Genomic DNA, 20908 nt, shown 5'->3' on the forward strand with positions numbered 1-20908 from the left:
CCTATTCGTTTTGGTGGAGCATGCTGATAATATCCATGTGAGCTTTGGACTTCAATTTGGTTTGGCCCACCATTAAGGCTCCTACCTCAAAATTTGCACCGATCGAACTGTCCTAACCATCCGTTTGGAGGTTGTGGACCATATGTTTATGGGGTGTGCTCTGGTGGTACCGGTCAGATATGGTACCCATGTGGTGTGGTATATGAATCATCTAATCCAATCACAGGTAAAAAAACCTCTACATTCATGCGGCGTGGCCCACCTGAGTTTTGGACCAGAATGATTTTTGGGTTTTCTCTTCATCCTGGTGGGGATCACATGATGAACATGTTGGATGCCATTTAAACACCAGGGTAAGCCCCTGTAAGGTTACAGTAGTGGGTGTCTCCATCGCCACTGTTCTGTATGGTGTGGCCCACTTGAGTTTTGGATTCACCTGATTATTGATCTCGTCTCCTAAAACGAGGTTTTTCAACTAATGGACGGAATGGATGTTGCACAACATCAAGGTGGGCCCACAGAACTCGAGTTTTGTACACTTCATACACACCCATTCACCTGTGTCAAAATGGCGAATGTTTGTGCAATCTAATTAATCTAATTCATACATTGGAATGTTTGTGCAATCTAATTAATCTAATCCATCCATTGGAATGTTTGCACAATCTAATTAATCTGATCCATCCATTGGATGGGACCAACATCCAAACCGCAGTGGGCAGCTCCCTACTGGTACCCGAAACCGATTGGATCAGTGGAAGAGTTCAGGAATCGGAATGAGACCCAGACCCGAAAAGGTTAAAAACAAGACCTGAATTCCAAGGTACTACTATCGTACCCGACCTTAACCTGAGCCATTGACAGCCCAACGTGTAGGACCTGATACGAGTGGCATAGTTAGTTTTGAAAATTGATAGCCTACATGCAATGCGCCACACCCTCAGGCAGTGTACAATCATTCACATCCACATGACACTTGTGTATGACATCCGTCACGTGAAAACAGTAGGCCCCACCATGAAGATCACCTGGCATAAAAATTAAGCTGGTCCATTTATTAGGTGGGCCACGCTGTTGGAATGAATGGACAACCGACTGTCTGACTCGGCGTGCATGTGAGACCTACCTATTGAGCAGATCAGCTAGTCCTACCACAAAGGTGATCTTCATAGATCATGGTGGGGTTTATTATTTTCATGGTACTGATTTCCTACCCAAGTGGAACGTTGGCTGAAAAGATATGCCTTGTTACCTGTATGTGATCAGTTCTCATTAGTTATCTTGTGGTGTGGTCCACCTGAGACTTTGATCTGACTCATTTTCTTGTCATTCCCTAGAATAATGATCCAAAATGGACCAGTAGCTGCTACTAGCAGTGACAATTTGCAATCCCTATATTCATGAGGCATTATTTAAAATGATAATTCATTAGGAATTTTGCGGTAAAAAATACTATATTCCTTCATATTCATGTCGAAGGACTTATCTTTGCTTGCTATTTTCTCAACTATGATAGAAAGAAAGTCATTCTATCTATAATATTTTATTAACAGAATGATTACTAAACATGCCCTAAATGTTATAGAGGTAATTTTCTTATTTTCTAAAAGATTTATTCACATGTGTCAAACAACTTTCTACTAGCTGAATGCATCATTTTGTATATGGATCACAACAAGTTCTTAAGTGTACCAAAAATAAAAGGACACAATAAGAGAATAAATAATTTGTTTAATTCAAAAATGTATTTAAACAAGGATTTAACAAAAGGTTATGCTTTTTTTTTCATACAAACTTTTGAATGTTTAATATTGTTCAAAAACAGACGCTTCTATACATACCCCTTGATGCATTCAAGCAGTACATCTGTACTTCTCTAGTAAGTTTTGACCACTCCTTGGGCCTGATGGATTCTCAAGATCCTTCTCTCCAGTTACTTGTTGTTGTGCGGCTAAATGTCCTACATGATGTTAAGTTTCTTTCTAGATGGAAAGCTCCTTTTGTCTCTTAATTGATCTTCCATCCTCCACATCAACCAAGTTACAAACCCAACAATGTCCGAATTGGACAATAGGCTTAGCAACTTCTCCCAAAGAACGATACTGCGCTGCTTGTTTCAATTCTTTCACAACTCATCCAACCATGTCCGAATTGGACAATAGGCGTAGCAACTTCTCCCAAAGAACAATACTGCGCTGCTTGTTTCAATTCTTTCACAACTCATCCAACCATGTTGAATAGTTGGTATGAAACAAATGCCCATCAGGACATCTTACCTTAATCATAAGCTCACAAAGAGAGTGTTTGAAATCAGTATGAGGGCTGTTATGGCAACACCAAGTGTGTTGTTAGCATCAATTCAAACTTCATACAGCACATTTGAGCACGCAGCCCACTTCACCAGGCTTTCTCCTTTCTTGGCCAGACGAAGGAGATATGAATTCAATGAAGGCAGGTAAGGGTATCGACTTGACCATGTGATCTCTCTTGTTCTGGTCGGAGGTGAAGACTAGCATAGTTCATCATTCAGTGGTGGAGTGTTCATAGAAAAGAATGCATTGCCCAACAAGTAGCAGATTTGAATGGTGCATGGATGCTGCAAAAACCCACCAAATGAACAATTATTTAAGGAATGCAGTGACAGTCACCCAACAAGTAGCAGATTTGGATGGTGCTTGGATGCTGTAAAAACCCACCAAATGAACAATTATTTAAGGAATGCTGTGACAGCGAAGTCATGGGACTCATATTAGAGCTTCGATGTGTCAATCCATGTAGTTATGGTACCATTCATAAGGGCTATGTAACCATAACAGGGTGCGCTGATGAATTAATCACCTCGAGTAGGTTAACTGAGTCTTATTGGCATCAAAGCCAAGGCTTCTCATGAACCGATCACGTCGTTAGAGCAAAAGAAGACATAAGTACAGAAAAAAAAAAAACCGTCTTCTAAGGCCCATGGAATTGTCGAACACACATCCAATTTCCGTTTTCAACTGACAACACTCTCCTCATCCAATTCATCTACATAAACATAACCCAGTTCTCTCATCACCCCTGACAAGCTCTCCAACATCCAACAAGTTTCCTCCCTGTTCTGGTTCAATGTATCCCCAGATACAAAACTCTGCAATCCCTTGCCTGTCTCAATCCAACTATAACCAGGGACCTTCTTCAATCCCTGCCTCTTCATCTTCTCCCTGACCTTTTCAGCTTCTTCCCATTTTCTAGTTCGCGAATATATATTAGCCATGACAATATAATTCCCTGTGTTTTCAGGCTCAATTTCAAATAGCCGGTCAGAGATGAACCTCCCAAGCTCGACATTCCCAGAAATTGATGCACCATTCAGCAATGCCCCCCAAACCTTTGCATTTGGTTCAATTGGCATTTGACAGACATATTCGACTGCTTCATTAAGCATTCCAGCACGGGCGAGGACTCCGGCAATGCAAGCATAATGCTCAAGTGCTGGTTGGATTCCATATTCCAGCAACATAGAATTGAAGATTCCCTTAGCTTTCTCCACCAGCCCAGCATGCATGCAAGCTGACAGCACTGCCGTGAACGTAACAGGGTCTGGACTGGTCCCAGCAGCAAGCATATCCCCAAATAAAGTGAGCGCAGTATTGGCATCGCCATGGGTTGCATGTGCATAAATTATTGCAGTCCAAACGATGACACTTTTACCCTTGGTCATCGCAAAAACCTGGTGGGCCCCACGAAGAAATCCAGCTTTAGCATAGGTATCAATCAGAGCAGTCGCAACATAGACATTTCGGTCACAATCGTTTCTGATGGCATAACAGTGAATTTGTTTGCTGCTACTGAGGTTTGAAAAAAATGAAAAGGTGGGAAGAACACTTGCTAGTGTAACGGAATTCGGTTTATAACCAGCGGCAAGCATTTCAGAGATGAGTTCCAGAACATCAGAGTGGCGGTTGTTCTGAGCCAAACCCGAAATTGTAGCATTCCATGTGCTCAAAGCTGGGCTCTCCATTTGTCGAAAGAGATCCATCGCTTGGTCAACAAACCCATAGGTCATGTATCCACAAATCATCGCACCATAACTAACCACGTCTCTTTCCATCATTTCATCGAACAATGAACGGGCATAATCCAAACTCCCACATTTAGCATAGAAACAAATGACAGAATTACAAACCGAAGGATCCATCTCAATCCTGCTCTTGACAACAGAACGATGTACTTCCATCCCAAAAGCAAGATCCTTCAGCTCTGCACAAGCATACAACACACACACCACTGTAACCCCATTAGGCTGCAACCTTGTCGAACCTTCCATTTCTTGATATAATCTCAAGCATGCATCGCAGTATCCATTTTGAGAATACCCAGAAATCATAGCATTCCATGACACAATATCCCTATCAGGCATTCCGTCAAATACCTTTCTAGCCAAGTCCAAATCACCAGACCTCGCATAAAATGTAACCAGTGCATTGGTGACAAATAGATCAGAATCAAAGCCATGCCGAAGCACAGAAGCATGAATCTCCTTACCCAATATCGGATGCGGAAGTGGCACCGACGACAAGGCTTTCAAGAGGGAGGAGATGGTGAAACTGTCAGGTTTAAGGGCGGGTTTGAATGACGCCAGGGACGAGAAGAGCCTAAGGGCTTCAGAGTGCTGGTCATGTGAAGAATATGCAATGAGCATGGCGTTGAAAGAGAAGATATTTCTGTGGGGAATTTCATCGAACACCTTGCGGGCGTGATGGATTTCGCCGGATTTGGAGTACACGGAAACGAGCTTTGAGGCGAGGAAGTTGTCGGGGATGACCGAGAGGAGGATGAGCCGGGCATGGATCTGCTTTCCCTGGAATAAGAGGCTGTGGTTAGCGCAGTGCTGTAAGAGATGGCCGCAAGCCCGGTAGTCGAAGAAGCCATTAGAGTCGATGAGGCTTGCAATGGCACCTTTCATATAGCCGTTTGCGCATGTAAAAGGTCCGTTTTGAAATTACAGCGCTTTTCTTACACTCATTCAAAATGATGAGAGAGAGAATGATGATTTTTTAACACTCATCCAAGATTATGAGAGAAAATTATAGCCGTTGCGAAAATAAAAGGTTCCTTGTTGGTGCGATCGAAAGCTAGGTGGGACTCACCGTCATGTTCGTGAGAAATCCACCCTGTCCATCCGTTTTCCCAGTTTATTTTAAGACATGAGACCAAAGACGAGACGGATCCAAAACTCAAGTGAGCCACACCACAGGAACAGTGAAGATTGAACGTGCACCGTTGAAACATTCATAGGGCCACAGAAGTTTATATCATGCTAATATTTTTTTGTGTTTTCAGTTCATCATAAGAATGACCTTTTGAACGGTTTAGATTACCTTATGAACGGTTTGGATGAAATATAAACATCAAAGTGGACTCTTGGAAGGTTTCAACGGTGGGCATTTCTTTCCCATTGCTTCTTGCCGTGTGGCCCAGCCTCATGAGCTGGCAAAGATTTCTCACAAACGTCACGGTGGGCCCCACTTAGCTACCGAGGATGGAATTCTACACCCTTAAACCCAATATCATGCACCTGATCAATAGCCTATCAAATGGACATTCAAGATTGTTTACATAGAAGCAGGGCCAATATCCCATCCATAGCTTAGGAAACAAAGTGCTATCAATGAACTGTGGGGCCCACCATGATGTATGTGTGTCATCCATGCTGTCCATCTATTTTTATATATCATTTTATGATATGATAAAAAAAATGAAGTATATCTCAATCTCAAGTGGACCACATTACAGGAAACAGTGTTGAATGAATTTTGACCATTAAAAACGTTTTGGGGGCCATAAAAGTTTTGGATCAAGCTGATATTTATTTTTTCCCTTCATCTGGGTCTTTATGACCAAATCAACAGATTGGATGTCAAATAAACAGTACAGTGGGCCTTAGGAGGATTTTAATTGTGAATATCCATTCATTATTTTTGTCCTGTGGTGTGGCCCACCTAAGATTTATATCCCTATCATTTTTTGTGCCAAGCCTAAAATGATCTCTAAAAATGGGTTAACAGAATAGATGAAACACGTACATCATGGTGGGGCCCACAGAGCATCGACCACTAGCCACCGAGCTGGTGTCTGATAGAAGCAGGGCCAATATCCCATCCATAGCTTAGGAAACAAAGTGCTATCAATGAAGAGAAACTTTAATACTCTGCAGAATGGGATGGATGATACTCAAGCACTTGGAAATATTACTTAGAAATTGCATGTAAGCATGCAAGCACTCCAAGGTCCGTTCAGATGCATCATTAACCAAAAGCTACACTAATTTGATTACCTGGCTAATGATCCGAGGGACATGTATTGGACGGTTAAAAATGAAAAATATCCAATGGAACTATTTCAGTGAACAACTGTCCACGAATCAGGTGTTAGAATTATTCATCCAATCTGATTCTAGGTCTGCCTTAGCAACAGCTCATTCCACAATTTAGTCAGTTTATTTTGAGTCAATGCATGCCACATGTACAAGCTTTGAGTGCCTGCATATCAAGCGTCATACTCTGCCAGAGTACAGAAAAAACTCCCAACAAAAGAGAAGGCCGACTTACAGATGTATCACGTGTTATTTTTCTCATGAAACAGTGTACTAAGACCCAACGGGCGCTGCAGATTGATCAATTGGACGGTCCAAATGTCCCAATGCTACATCCCAGATTGGGGAGCGGATTAGCTGTTACTCAGGCCCTAACCGTGTGGGGCCCACCTTAATGTAAGTGTTGTATATCCACACCGTCCATCTGTTTCTCAACCTCATTTTAAGACGCTATACCAAATCATAAGAAGATCCAATTCTCCAGTAGACCATACCAATAGAAATAGTGATGAATTACCATTAAAAACCTTTTGTGGACGACAAAAGTTTTGGATCAATCTTATCTTTCCATTTTCCCTTCATCCAGATCTTCTTGACATTATCAACAGTTTGGATTGCAAATAAACATTTCAAAAACCTTATGTTAAGCCCTTCGGAATTTTTAATGGTGAGGCACTTAATCACCATTGTTTCCTGTGGTGTGGTCCACCTGCGATTTGGATCTGTGTAATGTTTGCTACTCCATCCTAAAATGGGCTGGAGAAACAGATGGACCACGTGGATATATAACAAATCATCAAGGTGGGCCCCACGGTAGGGATAACACCCACTAAGCTGTTACCCAGGTAACACCTAATAAGCTCCCCGTAGATTGGACCTTCATGATCGCTGGCCCATTCCGCCGGCCCGGCAGTTATTGACCTGGTCCCACCACCCTCTCTTCCAGTGACAAAAAGCACTCCCCACATACATTCCCCATGGACTACAATTTGTAAACAACCTTCTTGGGTAGGTATGATATCACTTGGTGGGACCCACATGCGCATGCACCCATCATGCACATACATGAGCGACGACGCACCCATCACGAGTGTGCATGAGCACACGCGCACACATTCAAACACCAAAAAAAAAAAAAAAAAAAGAGTTAACTAATTTACACAAAAATACATCCTACAAGCCACCCCATTATAACAAAGAAAAAGAAAATAAAATCAGACGTGATCGTTCCGGGCCTGATCGGCCACCGCACAAAACCCATCATCGCGAGTGCTCTCCCGATCACGGACCGCCGAAGCAATGTACCCCTCGTCTGGTGGCCGCCCCTCACTCTCCCCTGCCGTGGCCTGTGGCAAAGCATGCGAGCTCGAGCTCGCCTGCTGCTCACACACCAAGCTCGTCAGCCCGTTCTGCTTCAGGTACGTCTCCAAGGGAAGGCTCGCCACCTGAAGTAGACTCATCATGCTCATACGGGGCAGGCCAGCCTGCGGGTCATCCTCACGGTCAGGGTGGCAGTTCAGGTCTATATGGCCCTTGCCTTCAGTCAGAATCTTGGCCTGGTTGCCGGGCTCCAAGTCATTCGATTGCATGGGGTCACGCTCAGTGGGGTCATGGGGCAACAGACGCCGCAGGGCACTGTCCACCTCAAGGTCGTCCTTGCTCCATCCATGCTTCTTTTGGGCGGTCTCGGCTTCCCGTTCTGACTGGCGCTTCTTCTTCCGCATCATGAGGGTCTTGAACCGGCGCTTCACAGTCATGCAGACGTTGCACGTGCACGTGGGCTTGTGCTTGGGGCCCTTGCCGCTGGGTGGCTGGATGCACACAATGCACGTGCAGCCAGGGCGGTGGCGGGGATGCTTGGTGGTGGTCGCAATCGATGGCACAGCAGGGTTTCCATCATCACCAAGGACCGCAGCAGTGGCCAATGCGTCAAGGCCGGACGGCTCGAGCTCTGGAGTTGGTTTGCAACTTGCAGCCATTCTCCGCCTTTTGAAATCTGCATGACGGTAAATGGGTGCGAGAAAGAATCAGTGCTGGGAGCAAGAAAGAATCAATGTGTGTAGTCTCTGAACAAATCACATATGTTAAAACGAGTTCATTTTTGCATTCATCACAGGATGGCGTCCGCATGAGCCGTGGTCAGATGATAAGAACCACCCATCTGATGGGGATTACCTGGAATGGGGCTTCTGCTTCGCGTCCCAGTAGATCGTGTGATTTTTCCAGGAGCTTCTTAGTAGAGACTCACCCAAGCAATCCCATGATCCAAAATGATGCTGAGCAGATGTTATTGATTATAGATTTTTCATGTTGCACGACGACTGGTGACTATTTCCGATATCAATTGCCCAGTACCCACTTCAAACCACCAATCAATGATAATCTACCCAGCATGATTTTCGGACCTTGACCCATCTAAGGTAGTTCCAATAAGAGGGGGATTATGATCTGACCATGGCACATGTGGGCCCCATCCAGCGATATGCCAAACAAACTCTTCAATAAACGATATGCCAAACAAACTCTTCAATAAATACATAGAGAAGCAATGCTCACATACATTAATGTGTCGATAAAAGGACGATACTCCCTAACAATATTATCCAGTCAAAGGTTTGCTAAGCCCACACACATGTTGAGAGCAGCCCACTCATGCACAAGCACACACGCTAGGAATGCCAGATCCGAGCTTCATATCAGGCAGCCACATTGTTTAGATCTTGTGGCTTAAAACTCGGGCCATTTCACTTAGGTGGGCCACAATTTGTAAAACAAATGAATGTGAAAGGAGATTGTTTTTAGCCATCAGTTTGTTTTGTACATTGCACCCACCTGAGTTCAACAGATCAATGTTTATGTCAGAAGATCTAAACAGTTGGCCCACTGGATGGAAAGATCAGATCTCGCATGTCTCCTGGCATGTGCACATGCGCATAAATGGGCAAGGTTCCATGGGCATGCGGATGGGGCAAACCTCTCAAAAGGAATTATAGGCTCGTGTATCGTCATGCTTATAATTGATGATACACAAGAATAATATACATGTGGAGCCCATGGGTTGTGACCAACACCGTTGATTTGACAGGCTCAACCACGAATGTGGGGCCCCTGGAGATCTATTAGTTTGGAAGCCCCAAATAGCGAATGATCCACTTTCTATGGGGAAAGGCCCAGATATCTAAATCTTAGGATCTTCCAATCTGGGAGATCTCTGCAGAATCCCCCATCCATGATGAACTCCATCAGATCAGAGGACCAGACTGCCGGACAATTGATACCCACCTGTACAGGATAATGATCCTCAGCAAATAAGCATGACCTCATAATTCCTCATATGTAAACCATATGTAGACAATATAAAAACATAAAAAATATATGGTGTACATAGAAGTCATATCAGAAATAAATGAAAATAAAAAATAAAAAATAAAAAAAGTGACAGTTTTACAGACCCTCGGATGCATCCAACTAGGGCTGTAACTTGAGTTCAGGTCAGGTTGTCAATGTCAGGTTGGATTCAGGTTGGAAAAAGCCAACCCAATTTGAAATTGGGTTGGGTTCAGGTTAAGCAAATTCAGGTCAGTTTAGGTTAGGTTAGGTTGGGGGAATAATCACGAATATTTGGGTTGGGTCTGGTATAGAGGAATTCAGGGTTAATTCTGGTGGGCACTTGTTGGGTCAGTTTGTGGGTTGGATCCTCGTAAGGTCGACACCCAACCCAACCCAACCAGACCCACCTGAGTTGTACCACACGTCCAACTAGGTGGCAATATATTAAAAATGTAATGGCCTTGTCACATAGGGGCCAGGCAGCCCAACCCTACATGGCAAGGGTTTGGGCTCCAATGCTTGGCACGAGGACCGGGCCTGGGCTTAAAATCTATGCCAGACTGAGCCAGGGCCAGGCCAGTGATGAATGGCCAGGTCCAATCATCAAATGTGCCACCTTTATAATAAAAAAATTAAAAATAAAATAAAGTAATAAAAATAAAAATGGAATGGCCGGTTTAAAGACACTAGCGACCATTTCCTATTAAACATACATGTGTAATTTAAAAGCACTCTTGGATTCAAGGTCATGTTTCAATGATCACAACCATTTAAATCATGGGACTCGTCATGGATGGAGATGTGCCCATTGCACGTGGCTGCACATATGGGCTACACAATAGTGTTTGTCCATTTCTTTCGCTTAAACTTGTCAGTGACTTCCTTTCTGTACTAGAGGCAATCTTTGTATAGGATCCAAAAGAATCATCATGTCAGCTACACCTTGGATGGGCCATATACACAGATCTGACAATCCTGACCATTTTGCTGTACTTTTGGGGAAAGAAAACTGATGGTTAAAAAGAAATGTCAACTAAAGTTCCTTTGGACATCCATTTTCTCCTTAAAAAAAAAAAAAAATCCTCCTATCCACGGGCTAGGGTCATCCTACCAATGTGAATTTTGCAATGCGGCCCATCCGCAGTAGGGCCCACCTGATTATCAGTTCGGATCATATGTTTGCCACAGGCATGAAGAGCAAGCCACTGAAATGTCAAGCGAAAAAAGGTAGACATGCATTAGAGGTTTTCTCCACATATTTGCACGCTGTAGGACTGTAACAATGCCCCCATGCAAAAAACGACATAAACCAAACAAATCAACCTTTGTGCATTGGAATTTGTCTTGGGTGAGTCGCATCACACACTTTGCCAACATGCATCACCCCATTGGACCTGCATGGGGAGATGGTCAAATGAGCAGAAGTGTCCAGCTACTGAGCACTATAGTGGATGGTGACGATCCAAAACTCATTTAGACAGATAATTCTTATTATCAACTGGCATCTATCAAAACGAGGTCAAAACAAAATATATGCAACGGTCCACGTTCAATTTCATCACTTGATGGTCGAGGTCATCTCTTCAGATTGATTTTTGGTGCATAGCCTGTCCATACCAGTTCCTAGGGGCAGTCTGTTTGAATTACCTGACTACCTCTGCATATGTCCCCATGGGGCGATGCATGCTAGAGGAGCATGAGGTGTGACTCACACAAAATGATCTCCACATGATCAGATGTCAGGTAGAAACAAAAAACAACTGCACTGACAACTACAGTTTCAGCTGCAATTGCTTTGTTTAATAAACCAACACAGACCTCCACATATGGACACTCGTGTTAACTTGGCACATGTGTGGAACATAGCGGCCGTAGTATAAATAAAATGTTCCAAAAACTCAGGCGGGTCAGCTCATCAAGTGAGCCACACATGAAAGGGTCATTCAGATGCAAGCAAGGTTGTATGTAGCCCAGGCCGTCTGGGCCACTATGTCTTGAATAGGCTACTAGGTCATGCTGTCTTGGATTAGTTCTATTCTCCAATCATCAAACACCAGGAACAAGGAGTAAAAATGGAATATGGCACATATGGGGAGCTTAATATGGTGGCAGATGTAGATCTTGTGCATGCGCATATTGATGCATGCAACCCATGAAAGGCACTTGAAATTTGGTGGTGGCATGTGCGATGTGCTTGAACATGGACGATGACAAATACGGCACATTGGACATATGCAATGCATGAGCACGGAACACAGTGTTCCCATTTGTACCAAATTAGGGATAAGCTTTCTTCGTCTATATTTCACATTTTTAGTAAAGATATGTTGTCCTTGCTAACGATCGATTTTTAAGGTTATAAGGATATTGTCCTTATTTTCCTCAGTTCTTGTGCATAAATGGACTTCACCAACGAGTTGTCTGCTCCAGACAGCTTGTGCCGGACAGCTTGTGATGAACACAACTTTGCTTGCATCCAATGGCTCTAATGTTGAAAGTAGCCCATTGGCAATCTCCCCTTAAATATGTTGAATGTGGCCCATCAGCAATCTACTTGTAAATGCCTATTTTTTTAGTACATGTGGCTCACCTGATGATCGGACAGGACCAATTTTTGGGTCAGGTTGTCTACATGGTGGTGGGACACACACCGATTCATATAATCGGCAAGTGTGGCAATTGGTAGAGGTGTGTGTGAAGGGGTGCATGTGGGCTCTATGTGACAACTTCACAACTAATAGTGCAAATTTGAATCCGCAAAGGATCAGAGAGTACTGAGAGATTGCAAACCTTTATTCAGCCTGAGGAGATTTTCCGATTCTTTTGGACTCAATTCATCTGGCACGGAACATGAAGATCTGCATCCACAATGTAACCATGACAGAAGATATGAATAAAGTAACATGTAAGGCATGACGAGGGGTTTTCTAATCTCATTCAAGGCTTTCTACAAAATCTACACACAGTGGATGAGCCAACGTGTGGAACGTGTGCAGCATCAATATCCTCATCTGACACAAGGCTCAAACATTTATGATAATCTGTTCCAAACATCAGACCAACCCACTCATCAGGTGAGCCCCACACGTAGAAAGAAAATGGATGGTGCAAGAAAAGATCCCTATCCATGTACATTTACAATGTACACATGGAGATCACCTGATGGGTGCACCGGATTGATTTTTGGACCAGGTCATCTACGGATGGCCTCAATGATGAGCGGCTTGGGTGTTGCATGCATGTGAACTATGCGAAATAAATTCATCTCAAGGTTAAACAAAGTGAGCAAATCAACCAAAAAAATAAAAATCCAATAAAATCACGAACAGCATCCAAACGATAAAACCCAAAAAACCAAACTCCACAGCAACCAACCCAAAATAGCATGTGTGTATGTGTGTGTACGCATGCATCCATGTATTTCTATTTGTGCATATTCTTTGGAGCTGCACTCCAGGGGGACCCCTTCCATGTAAGCTCACAGTGCTACCAGGCAGATGTGCAGCCCACATGCTGCACGGAGGATATCCATCACATGTGTGAGCTCTTCTCAGGTATTTAAAAATCAGCCCGATTGAACACTCAGGTGGGCAACAGAACAGGGAAGAAGATGGGAGGGAACACAGTTTTGGCCTGACAACTCATCCAGGCCAGATAAAAGGGTCAAAATGGCCTGGGCACATGGACCACACAGTAGACTACCTATTCAAATCAATGGTAGCTGTCCACTCCCAACTTGTTCCTGCTTGTGTGGCCCACCTGACTTCTGGATTGCGGCTGATTTTTTGGTACCAGGGGTCACTTAGGTCACGAGTCTCATGGACGGGTTGGATGTCTTGAATAAATCACAGTGCGCCCTAAAAAAAATCGTCCAGTGCCACCATAGCTTATGGTAGTAGCTGCCACCAGAGCACCCCCCATTATTAATGACGATCAGAACTTCCACTCTCCTGAATCTTACTAATTACTCTTCTTTGCATGGTAATACCAAATCGTTATTCCATCATTTCTTTTATTGACCAAAAAATAATTATGAATAAAGAGCAAAAGAACGTAAAAATACCATTCCATCATTACCCTCAAGCAAGGTATTCAAAAACAGTTACATAACGGCTGCAACCTGACAGTGAGACCTATTACGCAATACGGGGTTGTGATGCCTGATCCGAAAAAGAAAATAGCCGTAACAGGCCTATAACAGCCATAATGGCCTCTAAAGGCTCGTAACAAACTGATATAAGGCCGTAATGGAGCGATACAAAGTGATACAGGGCCTATACATTTTTTTTCCCTTTAAAAGAATTCGACCATTACAGCATCATAACAGCCGTTACATCCCACATTGCAACATTCATACGACTGGCTGTTATGCCAGCCCTTACCTGATGAGAACATCCGCACACCATCCGTTCGAGTATATACAAGGAGGAGAGCACCAGTGTCCTTATGGTTTGATGACCCGTACATGGGGCCCGCTGGGCCTAGATCTTCATGAGCATCTCCTAGGGAGCATCGAGCGGTTGATTTTCATCAACATATCATGCTGACCGTTGGATCGTGATCGTGACCACTTGTGGGACCCGATGGATGATACATAGGCCATTTGATGGCATAGGATTATCTTAGGATTTATTTTATAGTTTGATTTATGTTTTGGACCATTTATGAGAGATGTATTGTGTTTTTCTCTTAGAATAGGGGGTAATTTAGTAAGAGGACTTTTTTTTTTTAAGCAACTAGAATATATAGAAAAAGAAAAAGATACAAAGGCCTGCTGAGATAGCAGAGCGAAAACACAGGAACAGAAAAAACTACAAGCCTAACAGCAGAAAATTGAAATCTTTCAGACAAGTAACATTAGAGGCCCATTTGATAAGAAGATGCTTCGCTCTCCATACCACAGTTTCGGCCGAAGCTTGCATGTTGTTAAAACACCTATCGTTCCGCTCCTTCCAAACTGCCCACCAGATAGCCATAATAGCCATTCTCCAAACCTTGGAAGTGATTTTACCCAGCTTGAAACCGTGCCAATAAGCGAGAAAAGAGGAGGCAGTATCAGGCATGCAGCCGACAATGCCGAAACGAGAGAAGAAATCCGGGCAAATCTGAGAGACGAGCGGAGAATGCACAAGCAGGTGGTCAACAAATTCATCACAACCCATGCAACAAAGACAAATATTGGTGAGCTGCATACCCTTTTCATAAGGTTATCTACGATGAGGATCCAGTTCCTAGAGGCAAGCCAGACAAAACAAATGATTTTTGGGGGGGACAGGGTAGTTCCAGATAAACGAGGAGATCGAGGATGTGAGGAGGGGAGGGGGGGGGGAAGGGTAGTGTATAGAGACTTCACCGTGAAGGAGGAGGATTTATCTTTGGACCATAGGATTCTATCAGGCTCGGAATGGGAAGGAGTAGCCGTGGATAAGCAGAGGTAAAGATCGGCTAGGAGAGGGAACTCCCAGTCGTGAAGATGTCTTCGGCAGCTGATGTCCCAAACCACGCCCGACTCCGAAATGGTGAAGAAAGTGCCGGATTTATTAACTGCAAGACAGTAAATGGCAGGGAAGCTTTCCTTTAACTTTGTATCCCCGAGCCATCAGTCCTCCCAAAACCAAATAGACAACCCATTTCCCAATTGGTACACAACATTCTCAATCACCGGATCCTTGCAGCGCATGATACCTTTCCAGATGCGAGACGCCTTGTAAGCGGAAGAGTCCCTCGTCCACCATCCTTCCAGGGACGACCCATACTTCCCTTTAATGATCATATTCCACAGAGCTTGAGATTCCGAACCGAGTCTCCACGTCCATTTGCCAAGGAGAGCCTTGTTCATCACCCTCAAATTTTTAATGCTAGCACCTCCATCACGAAAATGGCAGCAGACCTCTTTCCAGTCGAGAAGGTGGAATTTCTTATGGTTTTCTTTGCCGCTCCACAAGAAATCCCTCCTTAGCTTGTCGATCTTACGCAAAACCGCAAATGTGCAGGGAAATAGGGACAAAGTATATAGGGATGTTTGACAACGCAACTTTTATAAGAGTGAGTCTACCCCCCATAGACAGAAGTCTGCATTTCCAAGTGGCCAGACTCTTTTGGAATTTCTCTACCACCTTGTCCCACATCGAAATCGGAGGGGAGACAAGCCAATGGCAAGGGGAAGCCCCACGAAGAATGTCGGAAAGGAGGCAGTAGAGCAACCTAAAGTTAAGGCAAAAGAGGTCAGCTCCAAATCTGAAACATTAATTCCAAATATTTTGGACTGCCATGTTGATACGTAAGCCAGAGACAGCCTCGAAACATCTGAAAGTTGTGTGCAAGTTATCAATGGCTTCAGCGTCTGCTACACAGGTGATCAGAGTGTCGTCTGCGAATTGAACATGAGTAATCGGCAAGTCGACCCCTGGCATCGAGATACCTTTGAAAAGATCAGCTTCTTAGCCCATAAGCAGCATCTGAGATAAGGCCTCCACAATCATCAGGAAAAGAATGGGGGAAAGAGGGTCACCCTGACGAAGGCCTCTAGTGCTGGGGAAGAAACCTTTCGGCGTTCCATTTAAGAGGATCGAAAAAAGAGGCGATTCGATGCACGCCTTCATCCACGTCCTCCATTTTTGGCCAAAACCCATCCGTAGGAGCATATAATGGAGGAAATGCTAGTCGACATGATCGTTAGCCTTCTCTATGTCGAGTTTACAAAAAACAGATTTGATCCTAACCCTATGGTAGGTATGAAGAACTTCATTCACTATCAAAGCACCATTCGATGATTTGCCTGCCTTTTATGAAGGCGTTTTGATACTTGGATATCAGCCTATCCATCACAGAGGCTGGTCGTAAAGATAGGATTTTAGCCAGAATTTTGTACGGGCTGCCAATGAGGCTTATAGGCCTAAAGTCGGAGAAAGAAGAAGCCCCATCCGGACCCGAAGATTTCTCACCACCCAACGAATCAATGGCCACTTTGACTTCATCGACCGCAAAGGGAGCCTCCAGCCGTTCAGCCTCGGAACTGAGAAGCGAGCGGAAAGGAATACCATCCAAGCAAGGCCTAGGCCACCCATCAGAGGACAAAAGGGATCGAAAATGAAGCACCGCATCATCCGAGATCGCATCTTTGTCATCAATCTGTCTCCCTTCCACGGAGATGCTGTGAATTGCTTTAGCCCGAGCTCTCATATTAGCAATGTTGTGGAAGTATTTAATGTTCTCGTCTCCCTCGGAAATCCATTTGGATCTCGATTTTATTTTCCAAGTGAGTTCGTCTTCCAGGGATCTAGTAGAGAGGGATTGAATGACTTAGATACGCCTGGATAACATCTCCCGAGAGGGAACGTTGCCTTCCAAAGCAGAGTCGATCAGGTGAAGCTCCGCGAATAGAGCCTCAGTTTCACTTTCACGTTTCCGAAGCACCTCTTTCTTCCATACTTTTAGTTTTTCCTTAAGCATGCGAAGCTTACACATGAGACTGTAACCAGCGAAGCCAGTCGAAGGGAAAGAGGACCACCACTCCACAATTTTCTGGTCGAAACCATCGATGCTGAGCCAGGCGGGATTGAATCTGAATGGCTTAGGACCCCAATCATCATTGATAATGGAGAGAAGAATAGGCCAATGATCAGAGGTCGTTCTTGGAAGGGCTGTCTGAGACAAAGACGGGAACTCCTCGAACCAGTCTGAAGAAATAAGGAGACGATCAAGCCTCGAATGAATCTGGACTCTACGTCTATTAGACCACGTGAATTTAGCACCCGAGAGGGGAAGATAAATGAGTTCCTAGGCTTGAATCCAGTCGTTGAATGACTGCATGGAGGTAGAATTACAACGACGTCGAGAGTGCTCGTGCGGAAAGCGAACCACATTGAAATCACCCACAAAGCAACATGGCCTTGCGAAGGACTGTCTAATGACAGTCAGTTCTTCCCAGAGATTAGTCCGCAAGGAATCGTCAATAGGACCATAAACCAAAATCACAATACAACGGAAAGAAGAAAACTTATCTTGGAGAATGACTGCTTTAGAGAAGGCCCCGGACAGCGAAAGCTGAAGGTCCCACTTAGAAGATTTCCAAGCAATAAGAATACCACCAGAGGATCCCGTAGCGTCCAAAGAGACGAAATCAGCGTCCTGATCTCCCCAAATTGTGTCCAGGAGATTCTTATAGAACAACTGGACTTTAGTTTCCTAGAGGCAAAGAACATTCGGGTGTTTTCTCCTGATAGACCCTTTGATCAGGCTCCGCTTCTGTCTGGAGCCCAATCCCCTAACGTTCCAAGAGAGAACAATCATTGGGGCACCGAGCTGCCCTGAGTACCCTTTCTACCACGCCTAGCCGAGGATGTAGATGCAGTAGCCGGAGAGGATTGAAGACGGAGAAGCTCTCTGTTGCTAGCGGAATGGGGAACGTGTTTGACTGGGTTCTTCGGGGGAGGCAGGGGCCTGCCCCTGTTTTCAATGTATTGGAAGAGACCAGTGTAGTCTTCTTCCCTGTTCCCAAATGAAAGACCCAAAGAATGGCCCACATTCCCCACTGCATCTCTAATCCATTTCTTTTCGTGGATTTCCTTGTAGATTTCTTCTCTAGTTTTTGTCTCCAATGGGGCCATGGAATGATTACCCTGTTGCTAATGAGGAAGATCTGAGCACATCTGAAGAGGTTCGGCGATAATCACCTCCGTAGAGGTCTCTTCCTGGAACAACGTTAGGGGGCCCATATCAGCCCAGTCCTTGGAAGCAGAGGCGGAGTTGATAGGAGAAGAAGGGATGGATGAGGCAGAGTCAGAGGTAAGATTTTCTGTCATATCTTCACGAGAGATATCGTCGCCCTGGAGAGAGAGAGAGAGGGGTTATGAGGAGTGGGAATGGGAAAGACAGGAGAGGTAAGGTTAGGGTGTTGTAAGCGGTCGGGTCTGTCGGGTTGATTAGTCGGGTGTGCGACGAAAACAAGGCTGGGATTGAGCGGAACTGGATCAGATAACTTTAGTGGGCCCCATTTGGATGGAGAGAGGGTATACCGAGATGAGAAGGGGCCCGCTTTAATCGACCCTACGTCAATGAGGGATGTCAGCTTCGGAGTTGATGATCGGACGTCCAACCTGGCGTTATTACAACCATCGAAAAGTCTCACCGATGACACGCGTCGCGATCCCGCACCACTGCTGCCATCATCATTAATGGAAGGCGGCCGATGGAGTCAGGAGAGGCCGTGTGTCTGCACCCTAGCCAAGTGGCGGTCGAGCGGGTCTTCGTCTCGACAAAGAAGTAAAAGATCCTGAACACGCGTCGACCTTTCGGCAGTCGCGGATCCTGTGACAGTTGTACCGACAATCTCCTCTGCAAGACAAGGCCCGGGAGCTAAGGAGAGGCTGCCACGCGTCGACTGAAAAGGCCGAACGCTGTCACCGTATACAGGCGCTGTAGAGGGTCTAACACTCCTTCGATACAGTGGTCCGTTGGAGTATGCGGGATGAGGTCCTTCTTCCCACCGAGCTTCCTGGATGTTCAACAATGGCTGGCTCACCAACTCCTTAGCTCTCCACACGTCTCCCCATCGAGACTGCGCCGATTGAGAGGATTCCTTCTAGGTTGGGAGTAGAATAATACGATCATCGATCTTAACACGGATATGCGACAGGAAGGGGAAGCCTTTCTTTCTTCTTACCCGAGCACGAATGACGCCGAGTTCCATCCCAAGCTTAGTCTTTGGATCGAGCTCAAGAAGAAAGCCTACACGGGATGCAGCTTTGATGAGAAACTCATCATACCAGCATTCCAAAGGAATGTCCCAAATCAGGATCCAAATGTTTTCTTTACCAAACAAGGAAAATTCCTCCCACGGAATGACTCTGTTGATGGGCCCTTCAGAACAGAGGCGATCCGCCATTGTTAAGGTGTCCGGGTTACCACCTGGACAGACCCTTAACCATAAGACATCGTGACCCAGAGGTTTGAAGTCGGATAATCCAAACTGGAGTCCCGTGCAGTGACGAATCCAATCCCTGACTCCCGAAATGGATGCTCCTTCTTCAGTGACGATGACCACTGATTTTGCCAACTCGGCCCGGTTTTTCTCGAAAGTCCCATGGTCTACAACCAGAGGGGAGTCCGATTGATCTTCAATCCTATCGACCCCATCGGAGTTGAGCTGAACCCTCGTTAGATCTTCCGGCCGCTGAGAGGACACCGATGTCTCGTTAGGGTCTTGGAGAAGGGCGTCTTTGAAGGAGCGACCCTTAGATTGAGATACCGGCCGGGAGGCCTTGGTCGGAACTACGGGCAGTTACATCGTGCCTTCGGATGCATTAAGAGAAGCTCTCTTCTGAAAGTATGAAGCAGTCAAGGATTCAGGACCATAGCGCACTCTTTGAACTAGCAACTTCTTACCGCCATAGCTAACCCCGTGTAGCATAGACACCACCTTTGCCAGCTCCGCTTTACTACCCATACGAACCAAAGCGAAACCACGATACACCCCAATGTCTTTATCCCTAGGCATAACGACATCCATAACTGCTCCCGCTCGGCCGAAAATCCTTTCAAGATTTAGAGGGAACCAGCCATGAGGATATCCCTTGACAAAGAGGGTCGGGAATGAAGCATATTTGCGGCGGCCATCCCATAACGGTTTACGGTTCCTATTCCTTGAGGGAGCTGACATCCAGTCGCCCTGTCCATTATTTTCTATCTACTCCCCGATTATCCCCTTCCCTTTATCTTCCACTACAGACATTACGGAATAAAGAAACGAACTCGGATCAAGGAGTTACATCGTATGCGTTGTCGACATTGTATCCGTCATCGTCGATCACGTCGTCGTCGTCGTCGAGGTCATCAGTGAAGAAAAGATCTCTTCTCCCAAGGTAAGCAGAACCCTAATGGAGTGTGGGAAAAGTCTGAGGCTGAGATCCTTTGTCTAGCTGAGATCCTTTGTCTAGCTGAGATCCAAGGTAAGCAGAACCCTATCCGTCATCGTCGATACACGATGACGGATAGGGATGTTTTTGTAATTTTTAAAGTTGCTGAGACTATATAAGGGGCGATTATTTTCTTTAATAAAAATAAATAAATAAAGAAACTCTATTGTTTTCTCTCTTCATGCGATGTGAAGACCTATTCCAAGCGATTTGGAAAAAAGATTGGTGCAAAGCCCTTCTTCAATCAAGGAAGTGCGAAGGTTCCTGCTATTGACCATAGTTCATCTTCTATATCCAAGCCCTTCTT

The 20908-nt window shown here is 44.9% G+C and overlaps 2 protein-coding genes across 6 annotated transcripts in view; both read right to left on the bottom strand.

Moving 5' to 3' along the window:
- Positions 1-1759: 1759 nt before the first annotated feature.
- Positions 1760-5640, bottom strand: LOC131253595 (pentatricopeptide repeat-containing protein At2g37310). Of its 2 annotated transcripts, XM_058254651.1 has the most exons (2): positions 4525-5640; positions 1760-4266 (listed from the first exon to the last, which is right to left on the bottom strand). In XM_058254651.1, the coding sequence occupies exons 1-2, from the start codon at positions 4943-4945 to the stop codon at positions 2993-2995; spliced, it is 1695 nt and encodes a 564-aa protein (XP_058110634.1). In that variant the 5' UTR covers positions 4946-5640; the 3' UTR covers positions 1760-2992. The 2 variants fall into 2 exon arrangements, with proteins under 2 accessions (XP_058110634.1, XP_058110633.1); XM_058254650.1 differs by having other exon boundaries at positions 1760-5640.
- A 1852-nt stretch (positions 5641-7492) lies between these two features.
- LOC131253596 (B3 domain-containing protein Os07g0679700) overlaps positions 7493-20908 on the bottom strand; it is a 49470-nt gene continuing 36054 nt past the window's right edge. For all 4 annotated transcript variants that reach the window (XM_058254654.1, XM_058254653.1, XM_058254652.1 and 1 more), the window contains 2 exons: positions 12476-12543; positions 7493-8351 (listed from right to left, as the gene is read on the bottom strand). In XM_058254654.1, coding sequence (XP_058110637.1) covers positions 7570-8351; positions 12476-12543 — 850 coding nt within the window. In that variant the 3' untranslated portion in view covers positions 7493-7569. The remainder of the gene's footprint in view (positions 8352-12475; positions 12544-20908) is intronic.

The sequence above is a fragment of the Magnolia sinica genome, chromosome 8 (genome assembly GCF_029962835.1).
Source record: "Magnolia sinica isolate HGM2019 chromosome 8, MsV1, whole genome shotgun sequence".
Classification (NCBI taxonomy): Eukaryota; Viridiplantae; Streptophyta; class Magnoliopsida; order Magnoliales; family Magnoliaceae; genus Magnolia; species Magnolia sinica.

Bases quoted from the DNA above. Each gene is read 5' to 3' on its own strand.
- LOC131253595 (XM_058254650.1), bottom strand. From the start codon at position 4,945: ATGAAAGGTGCCATTGCAAGCCTCATCGACTCTAATGGCTTCTTCGAC.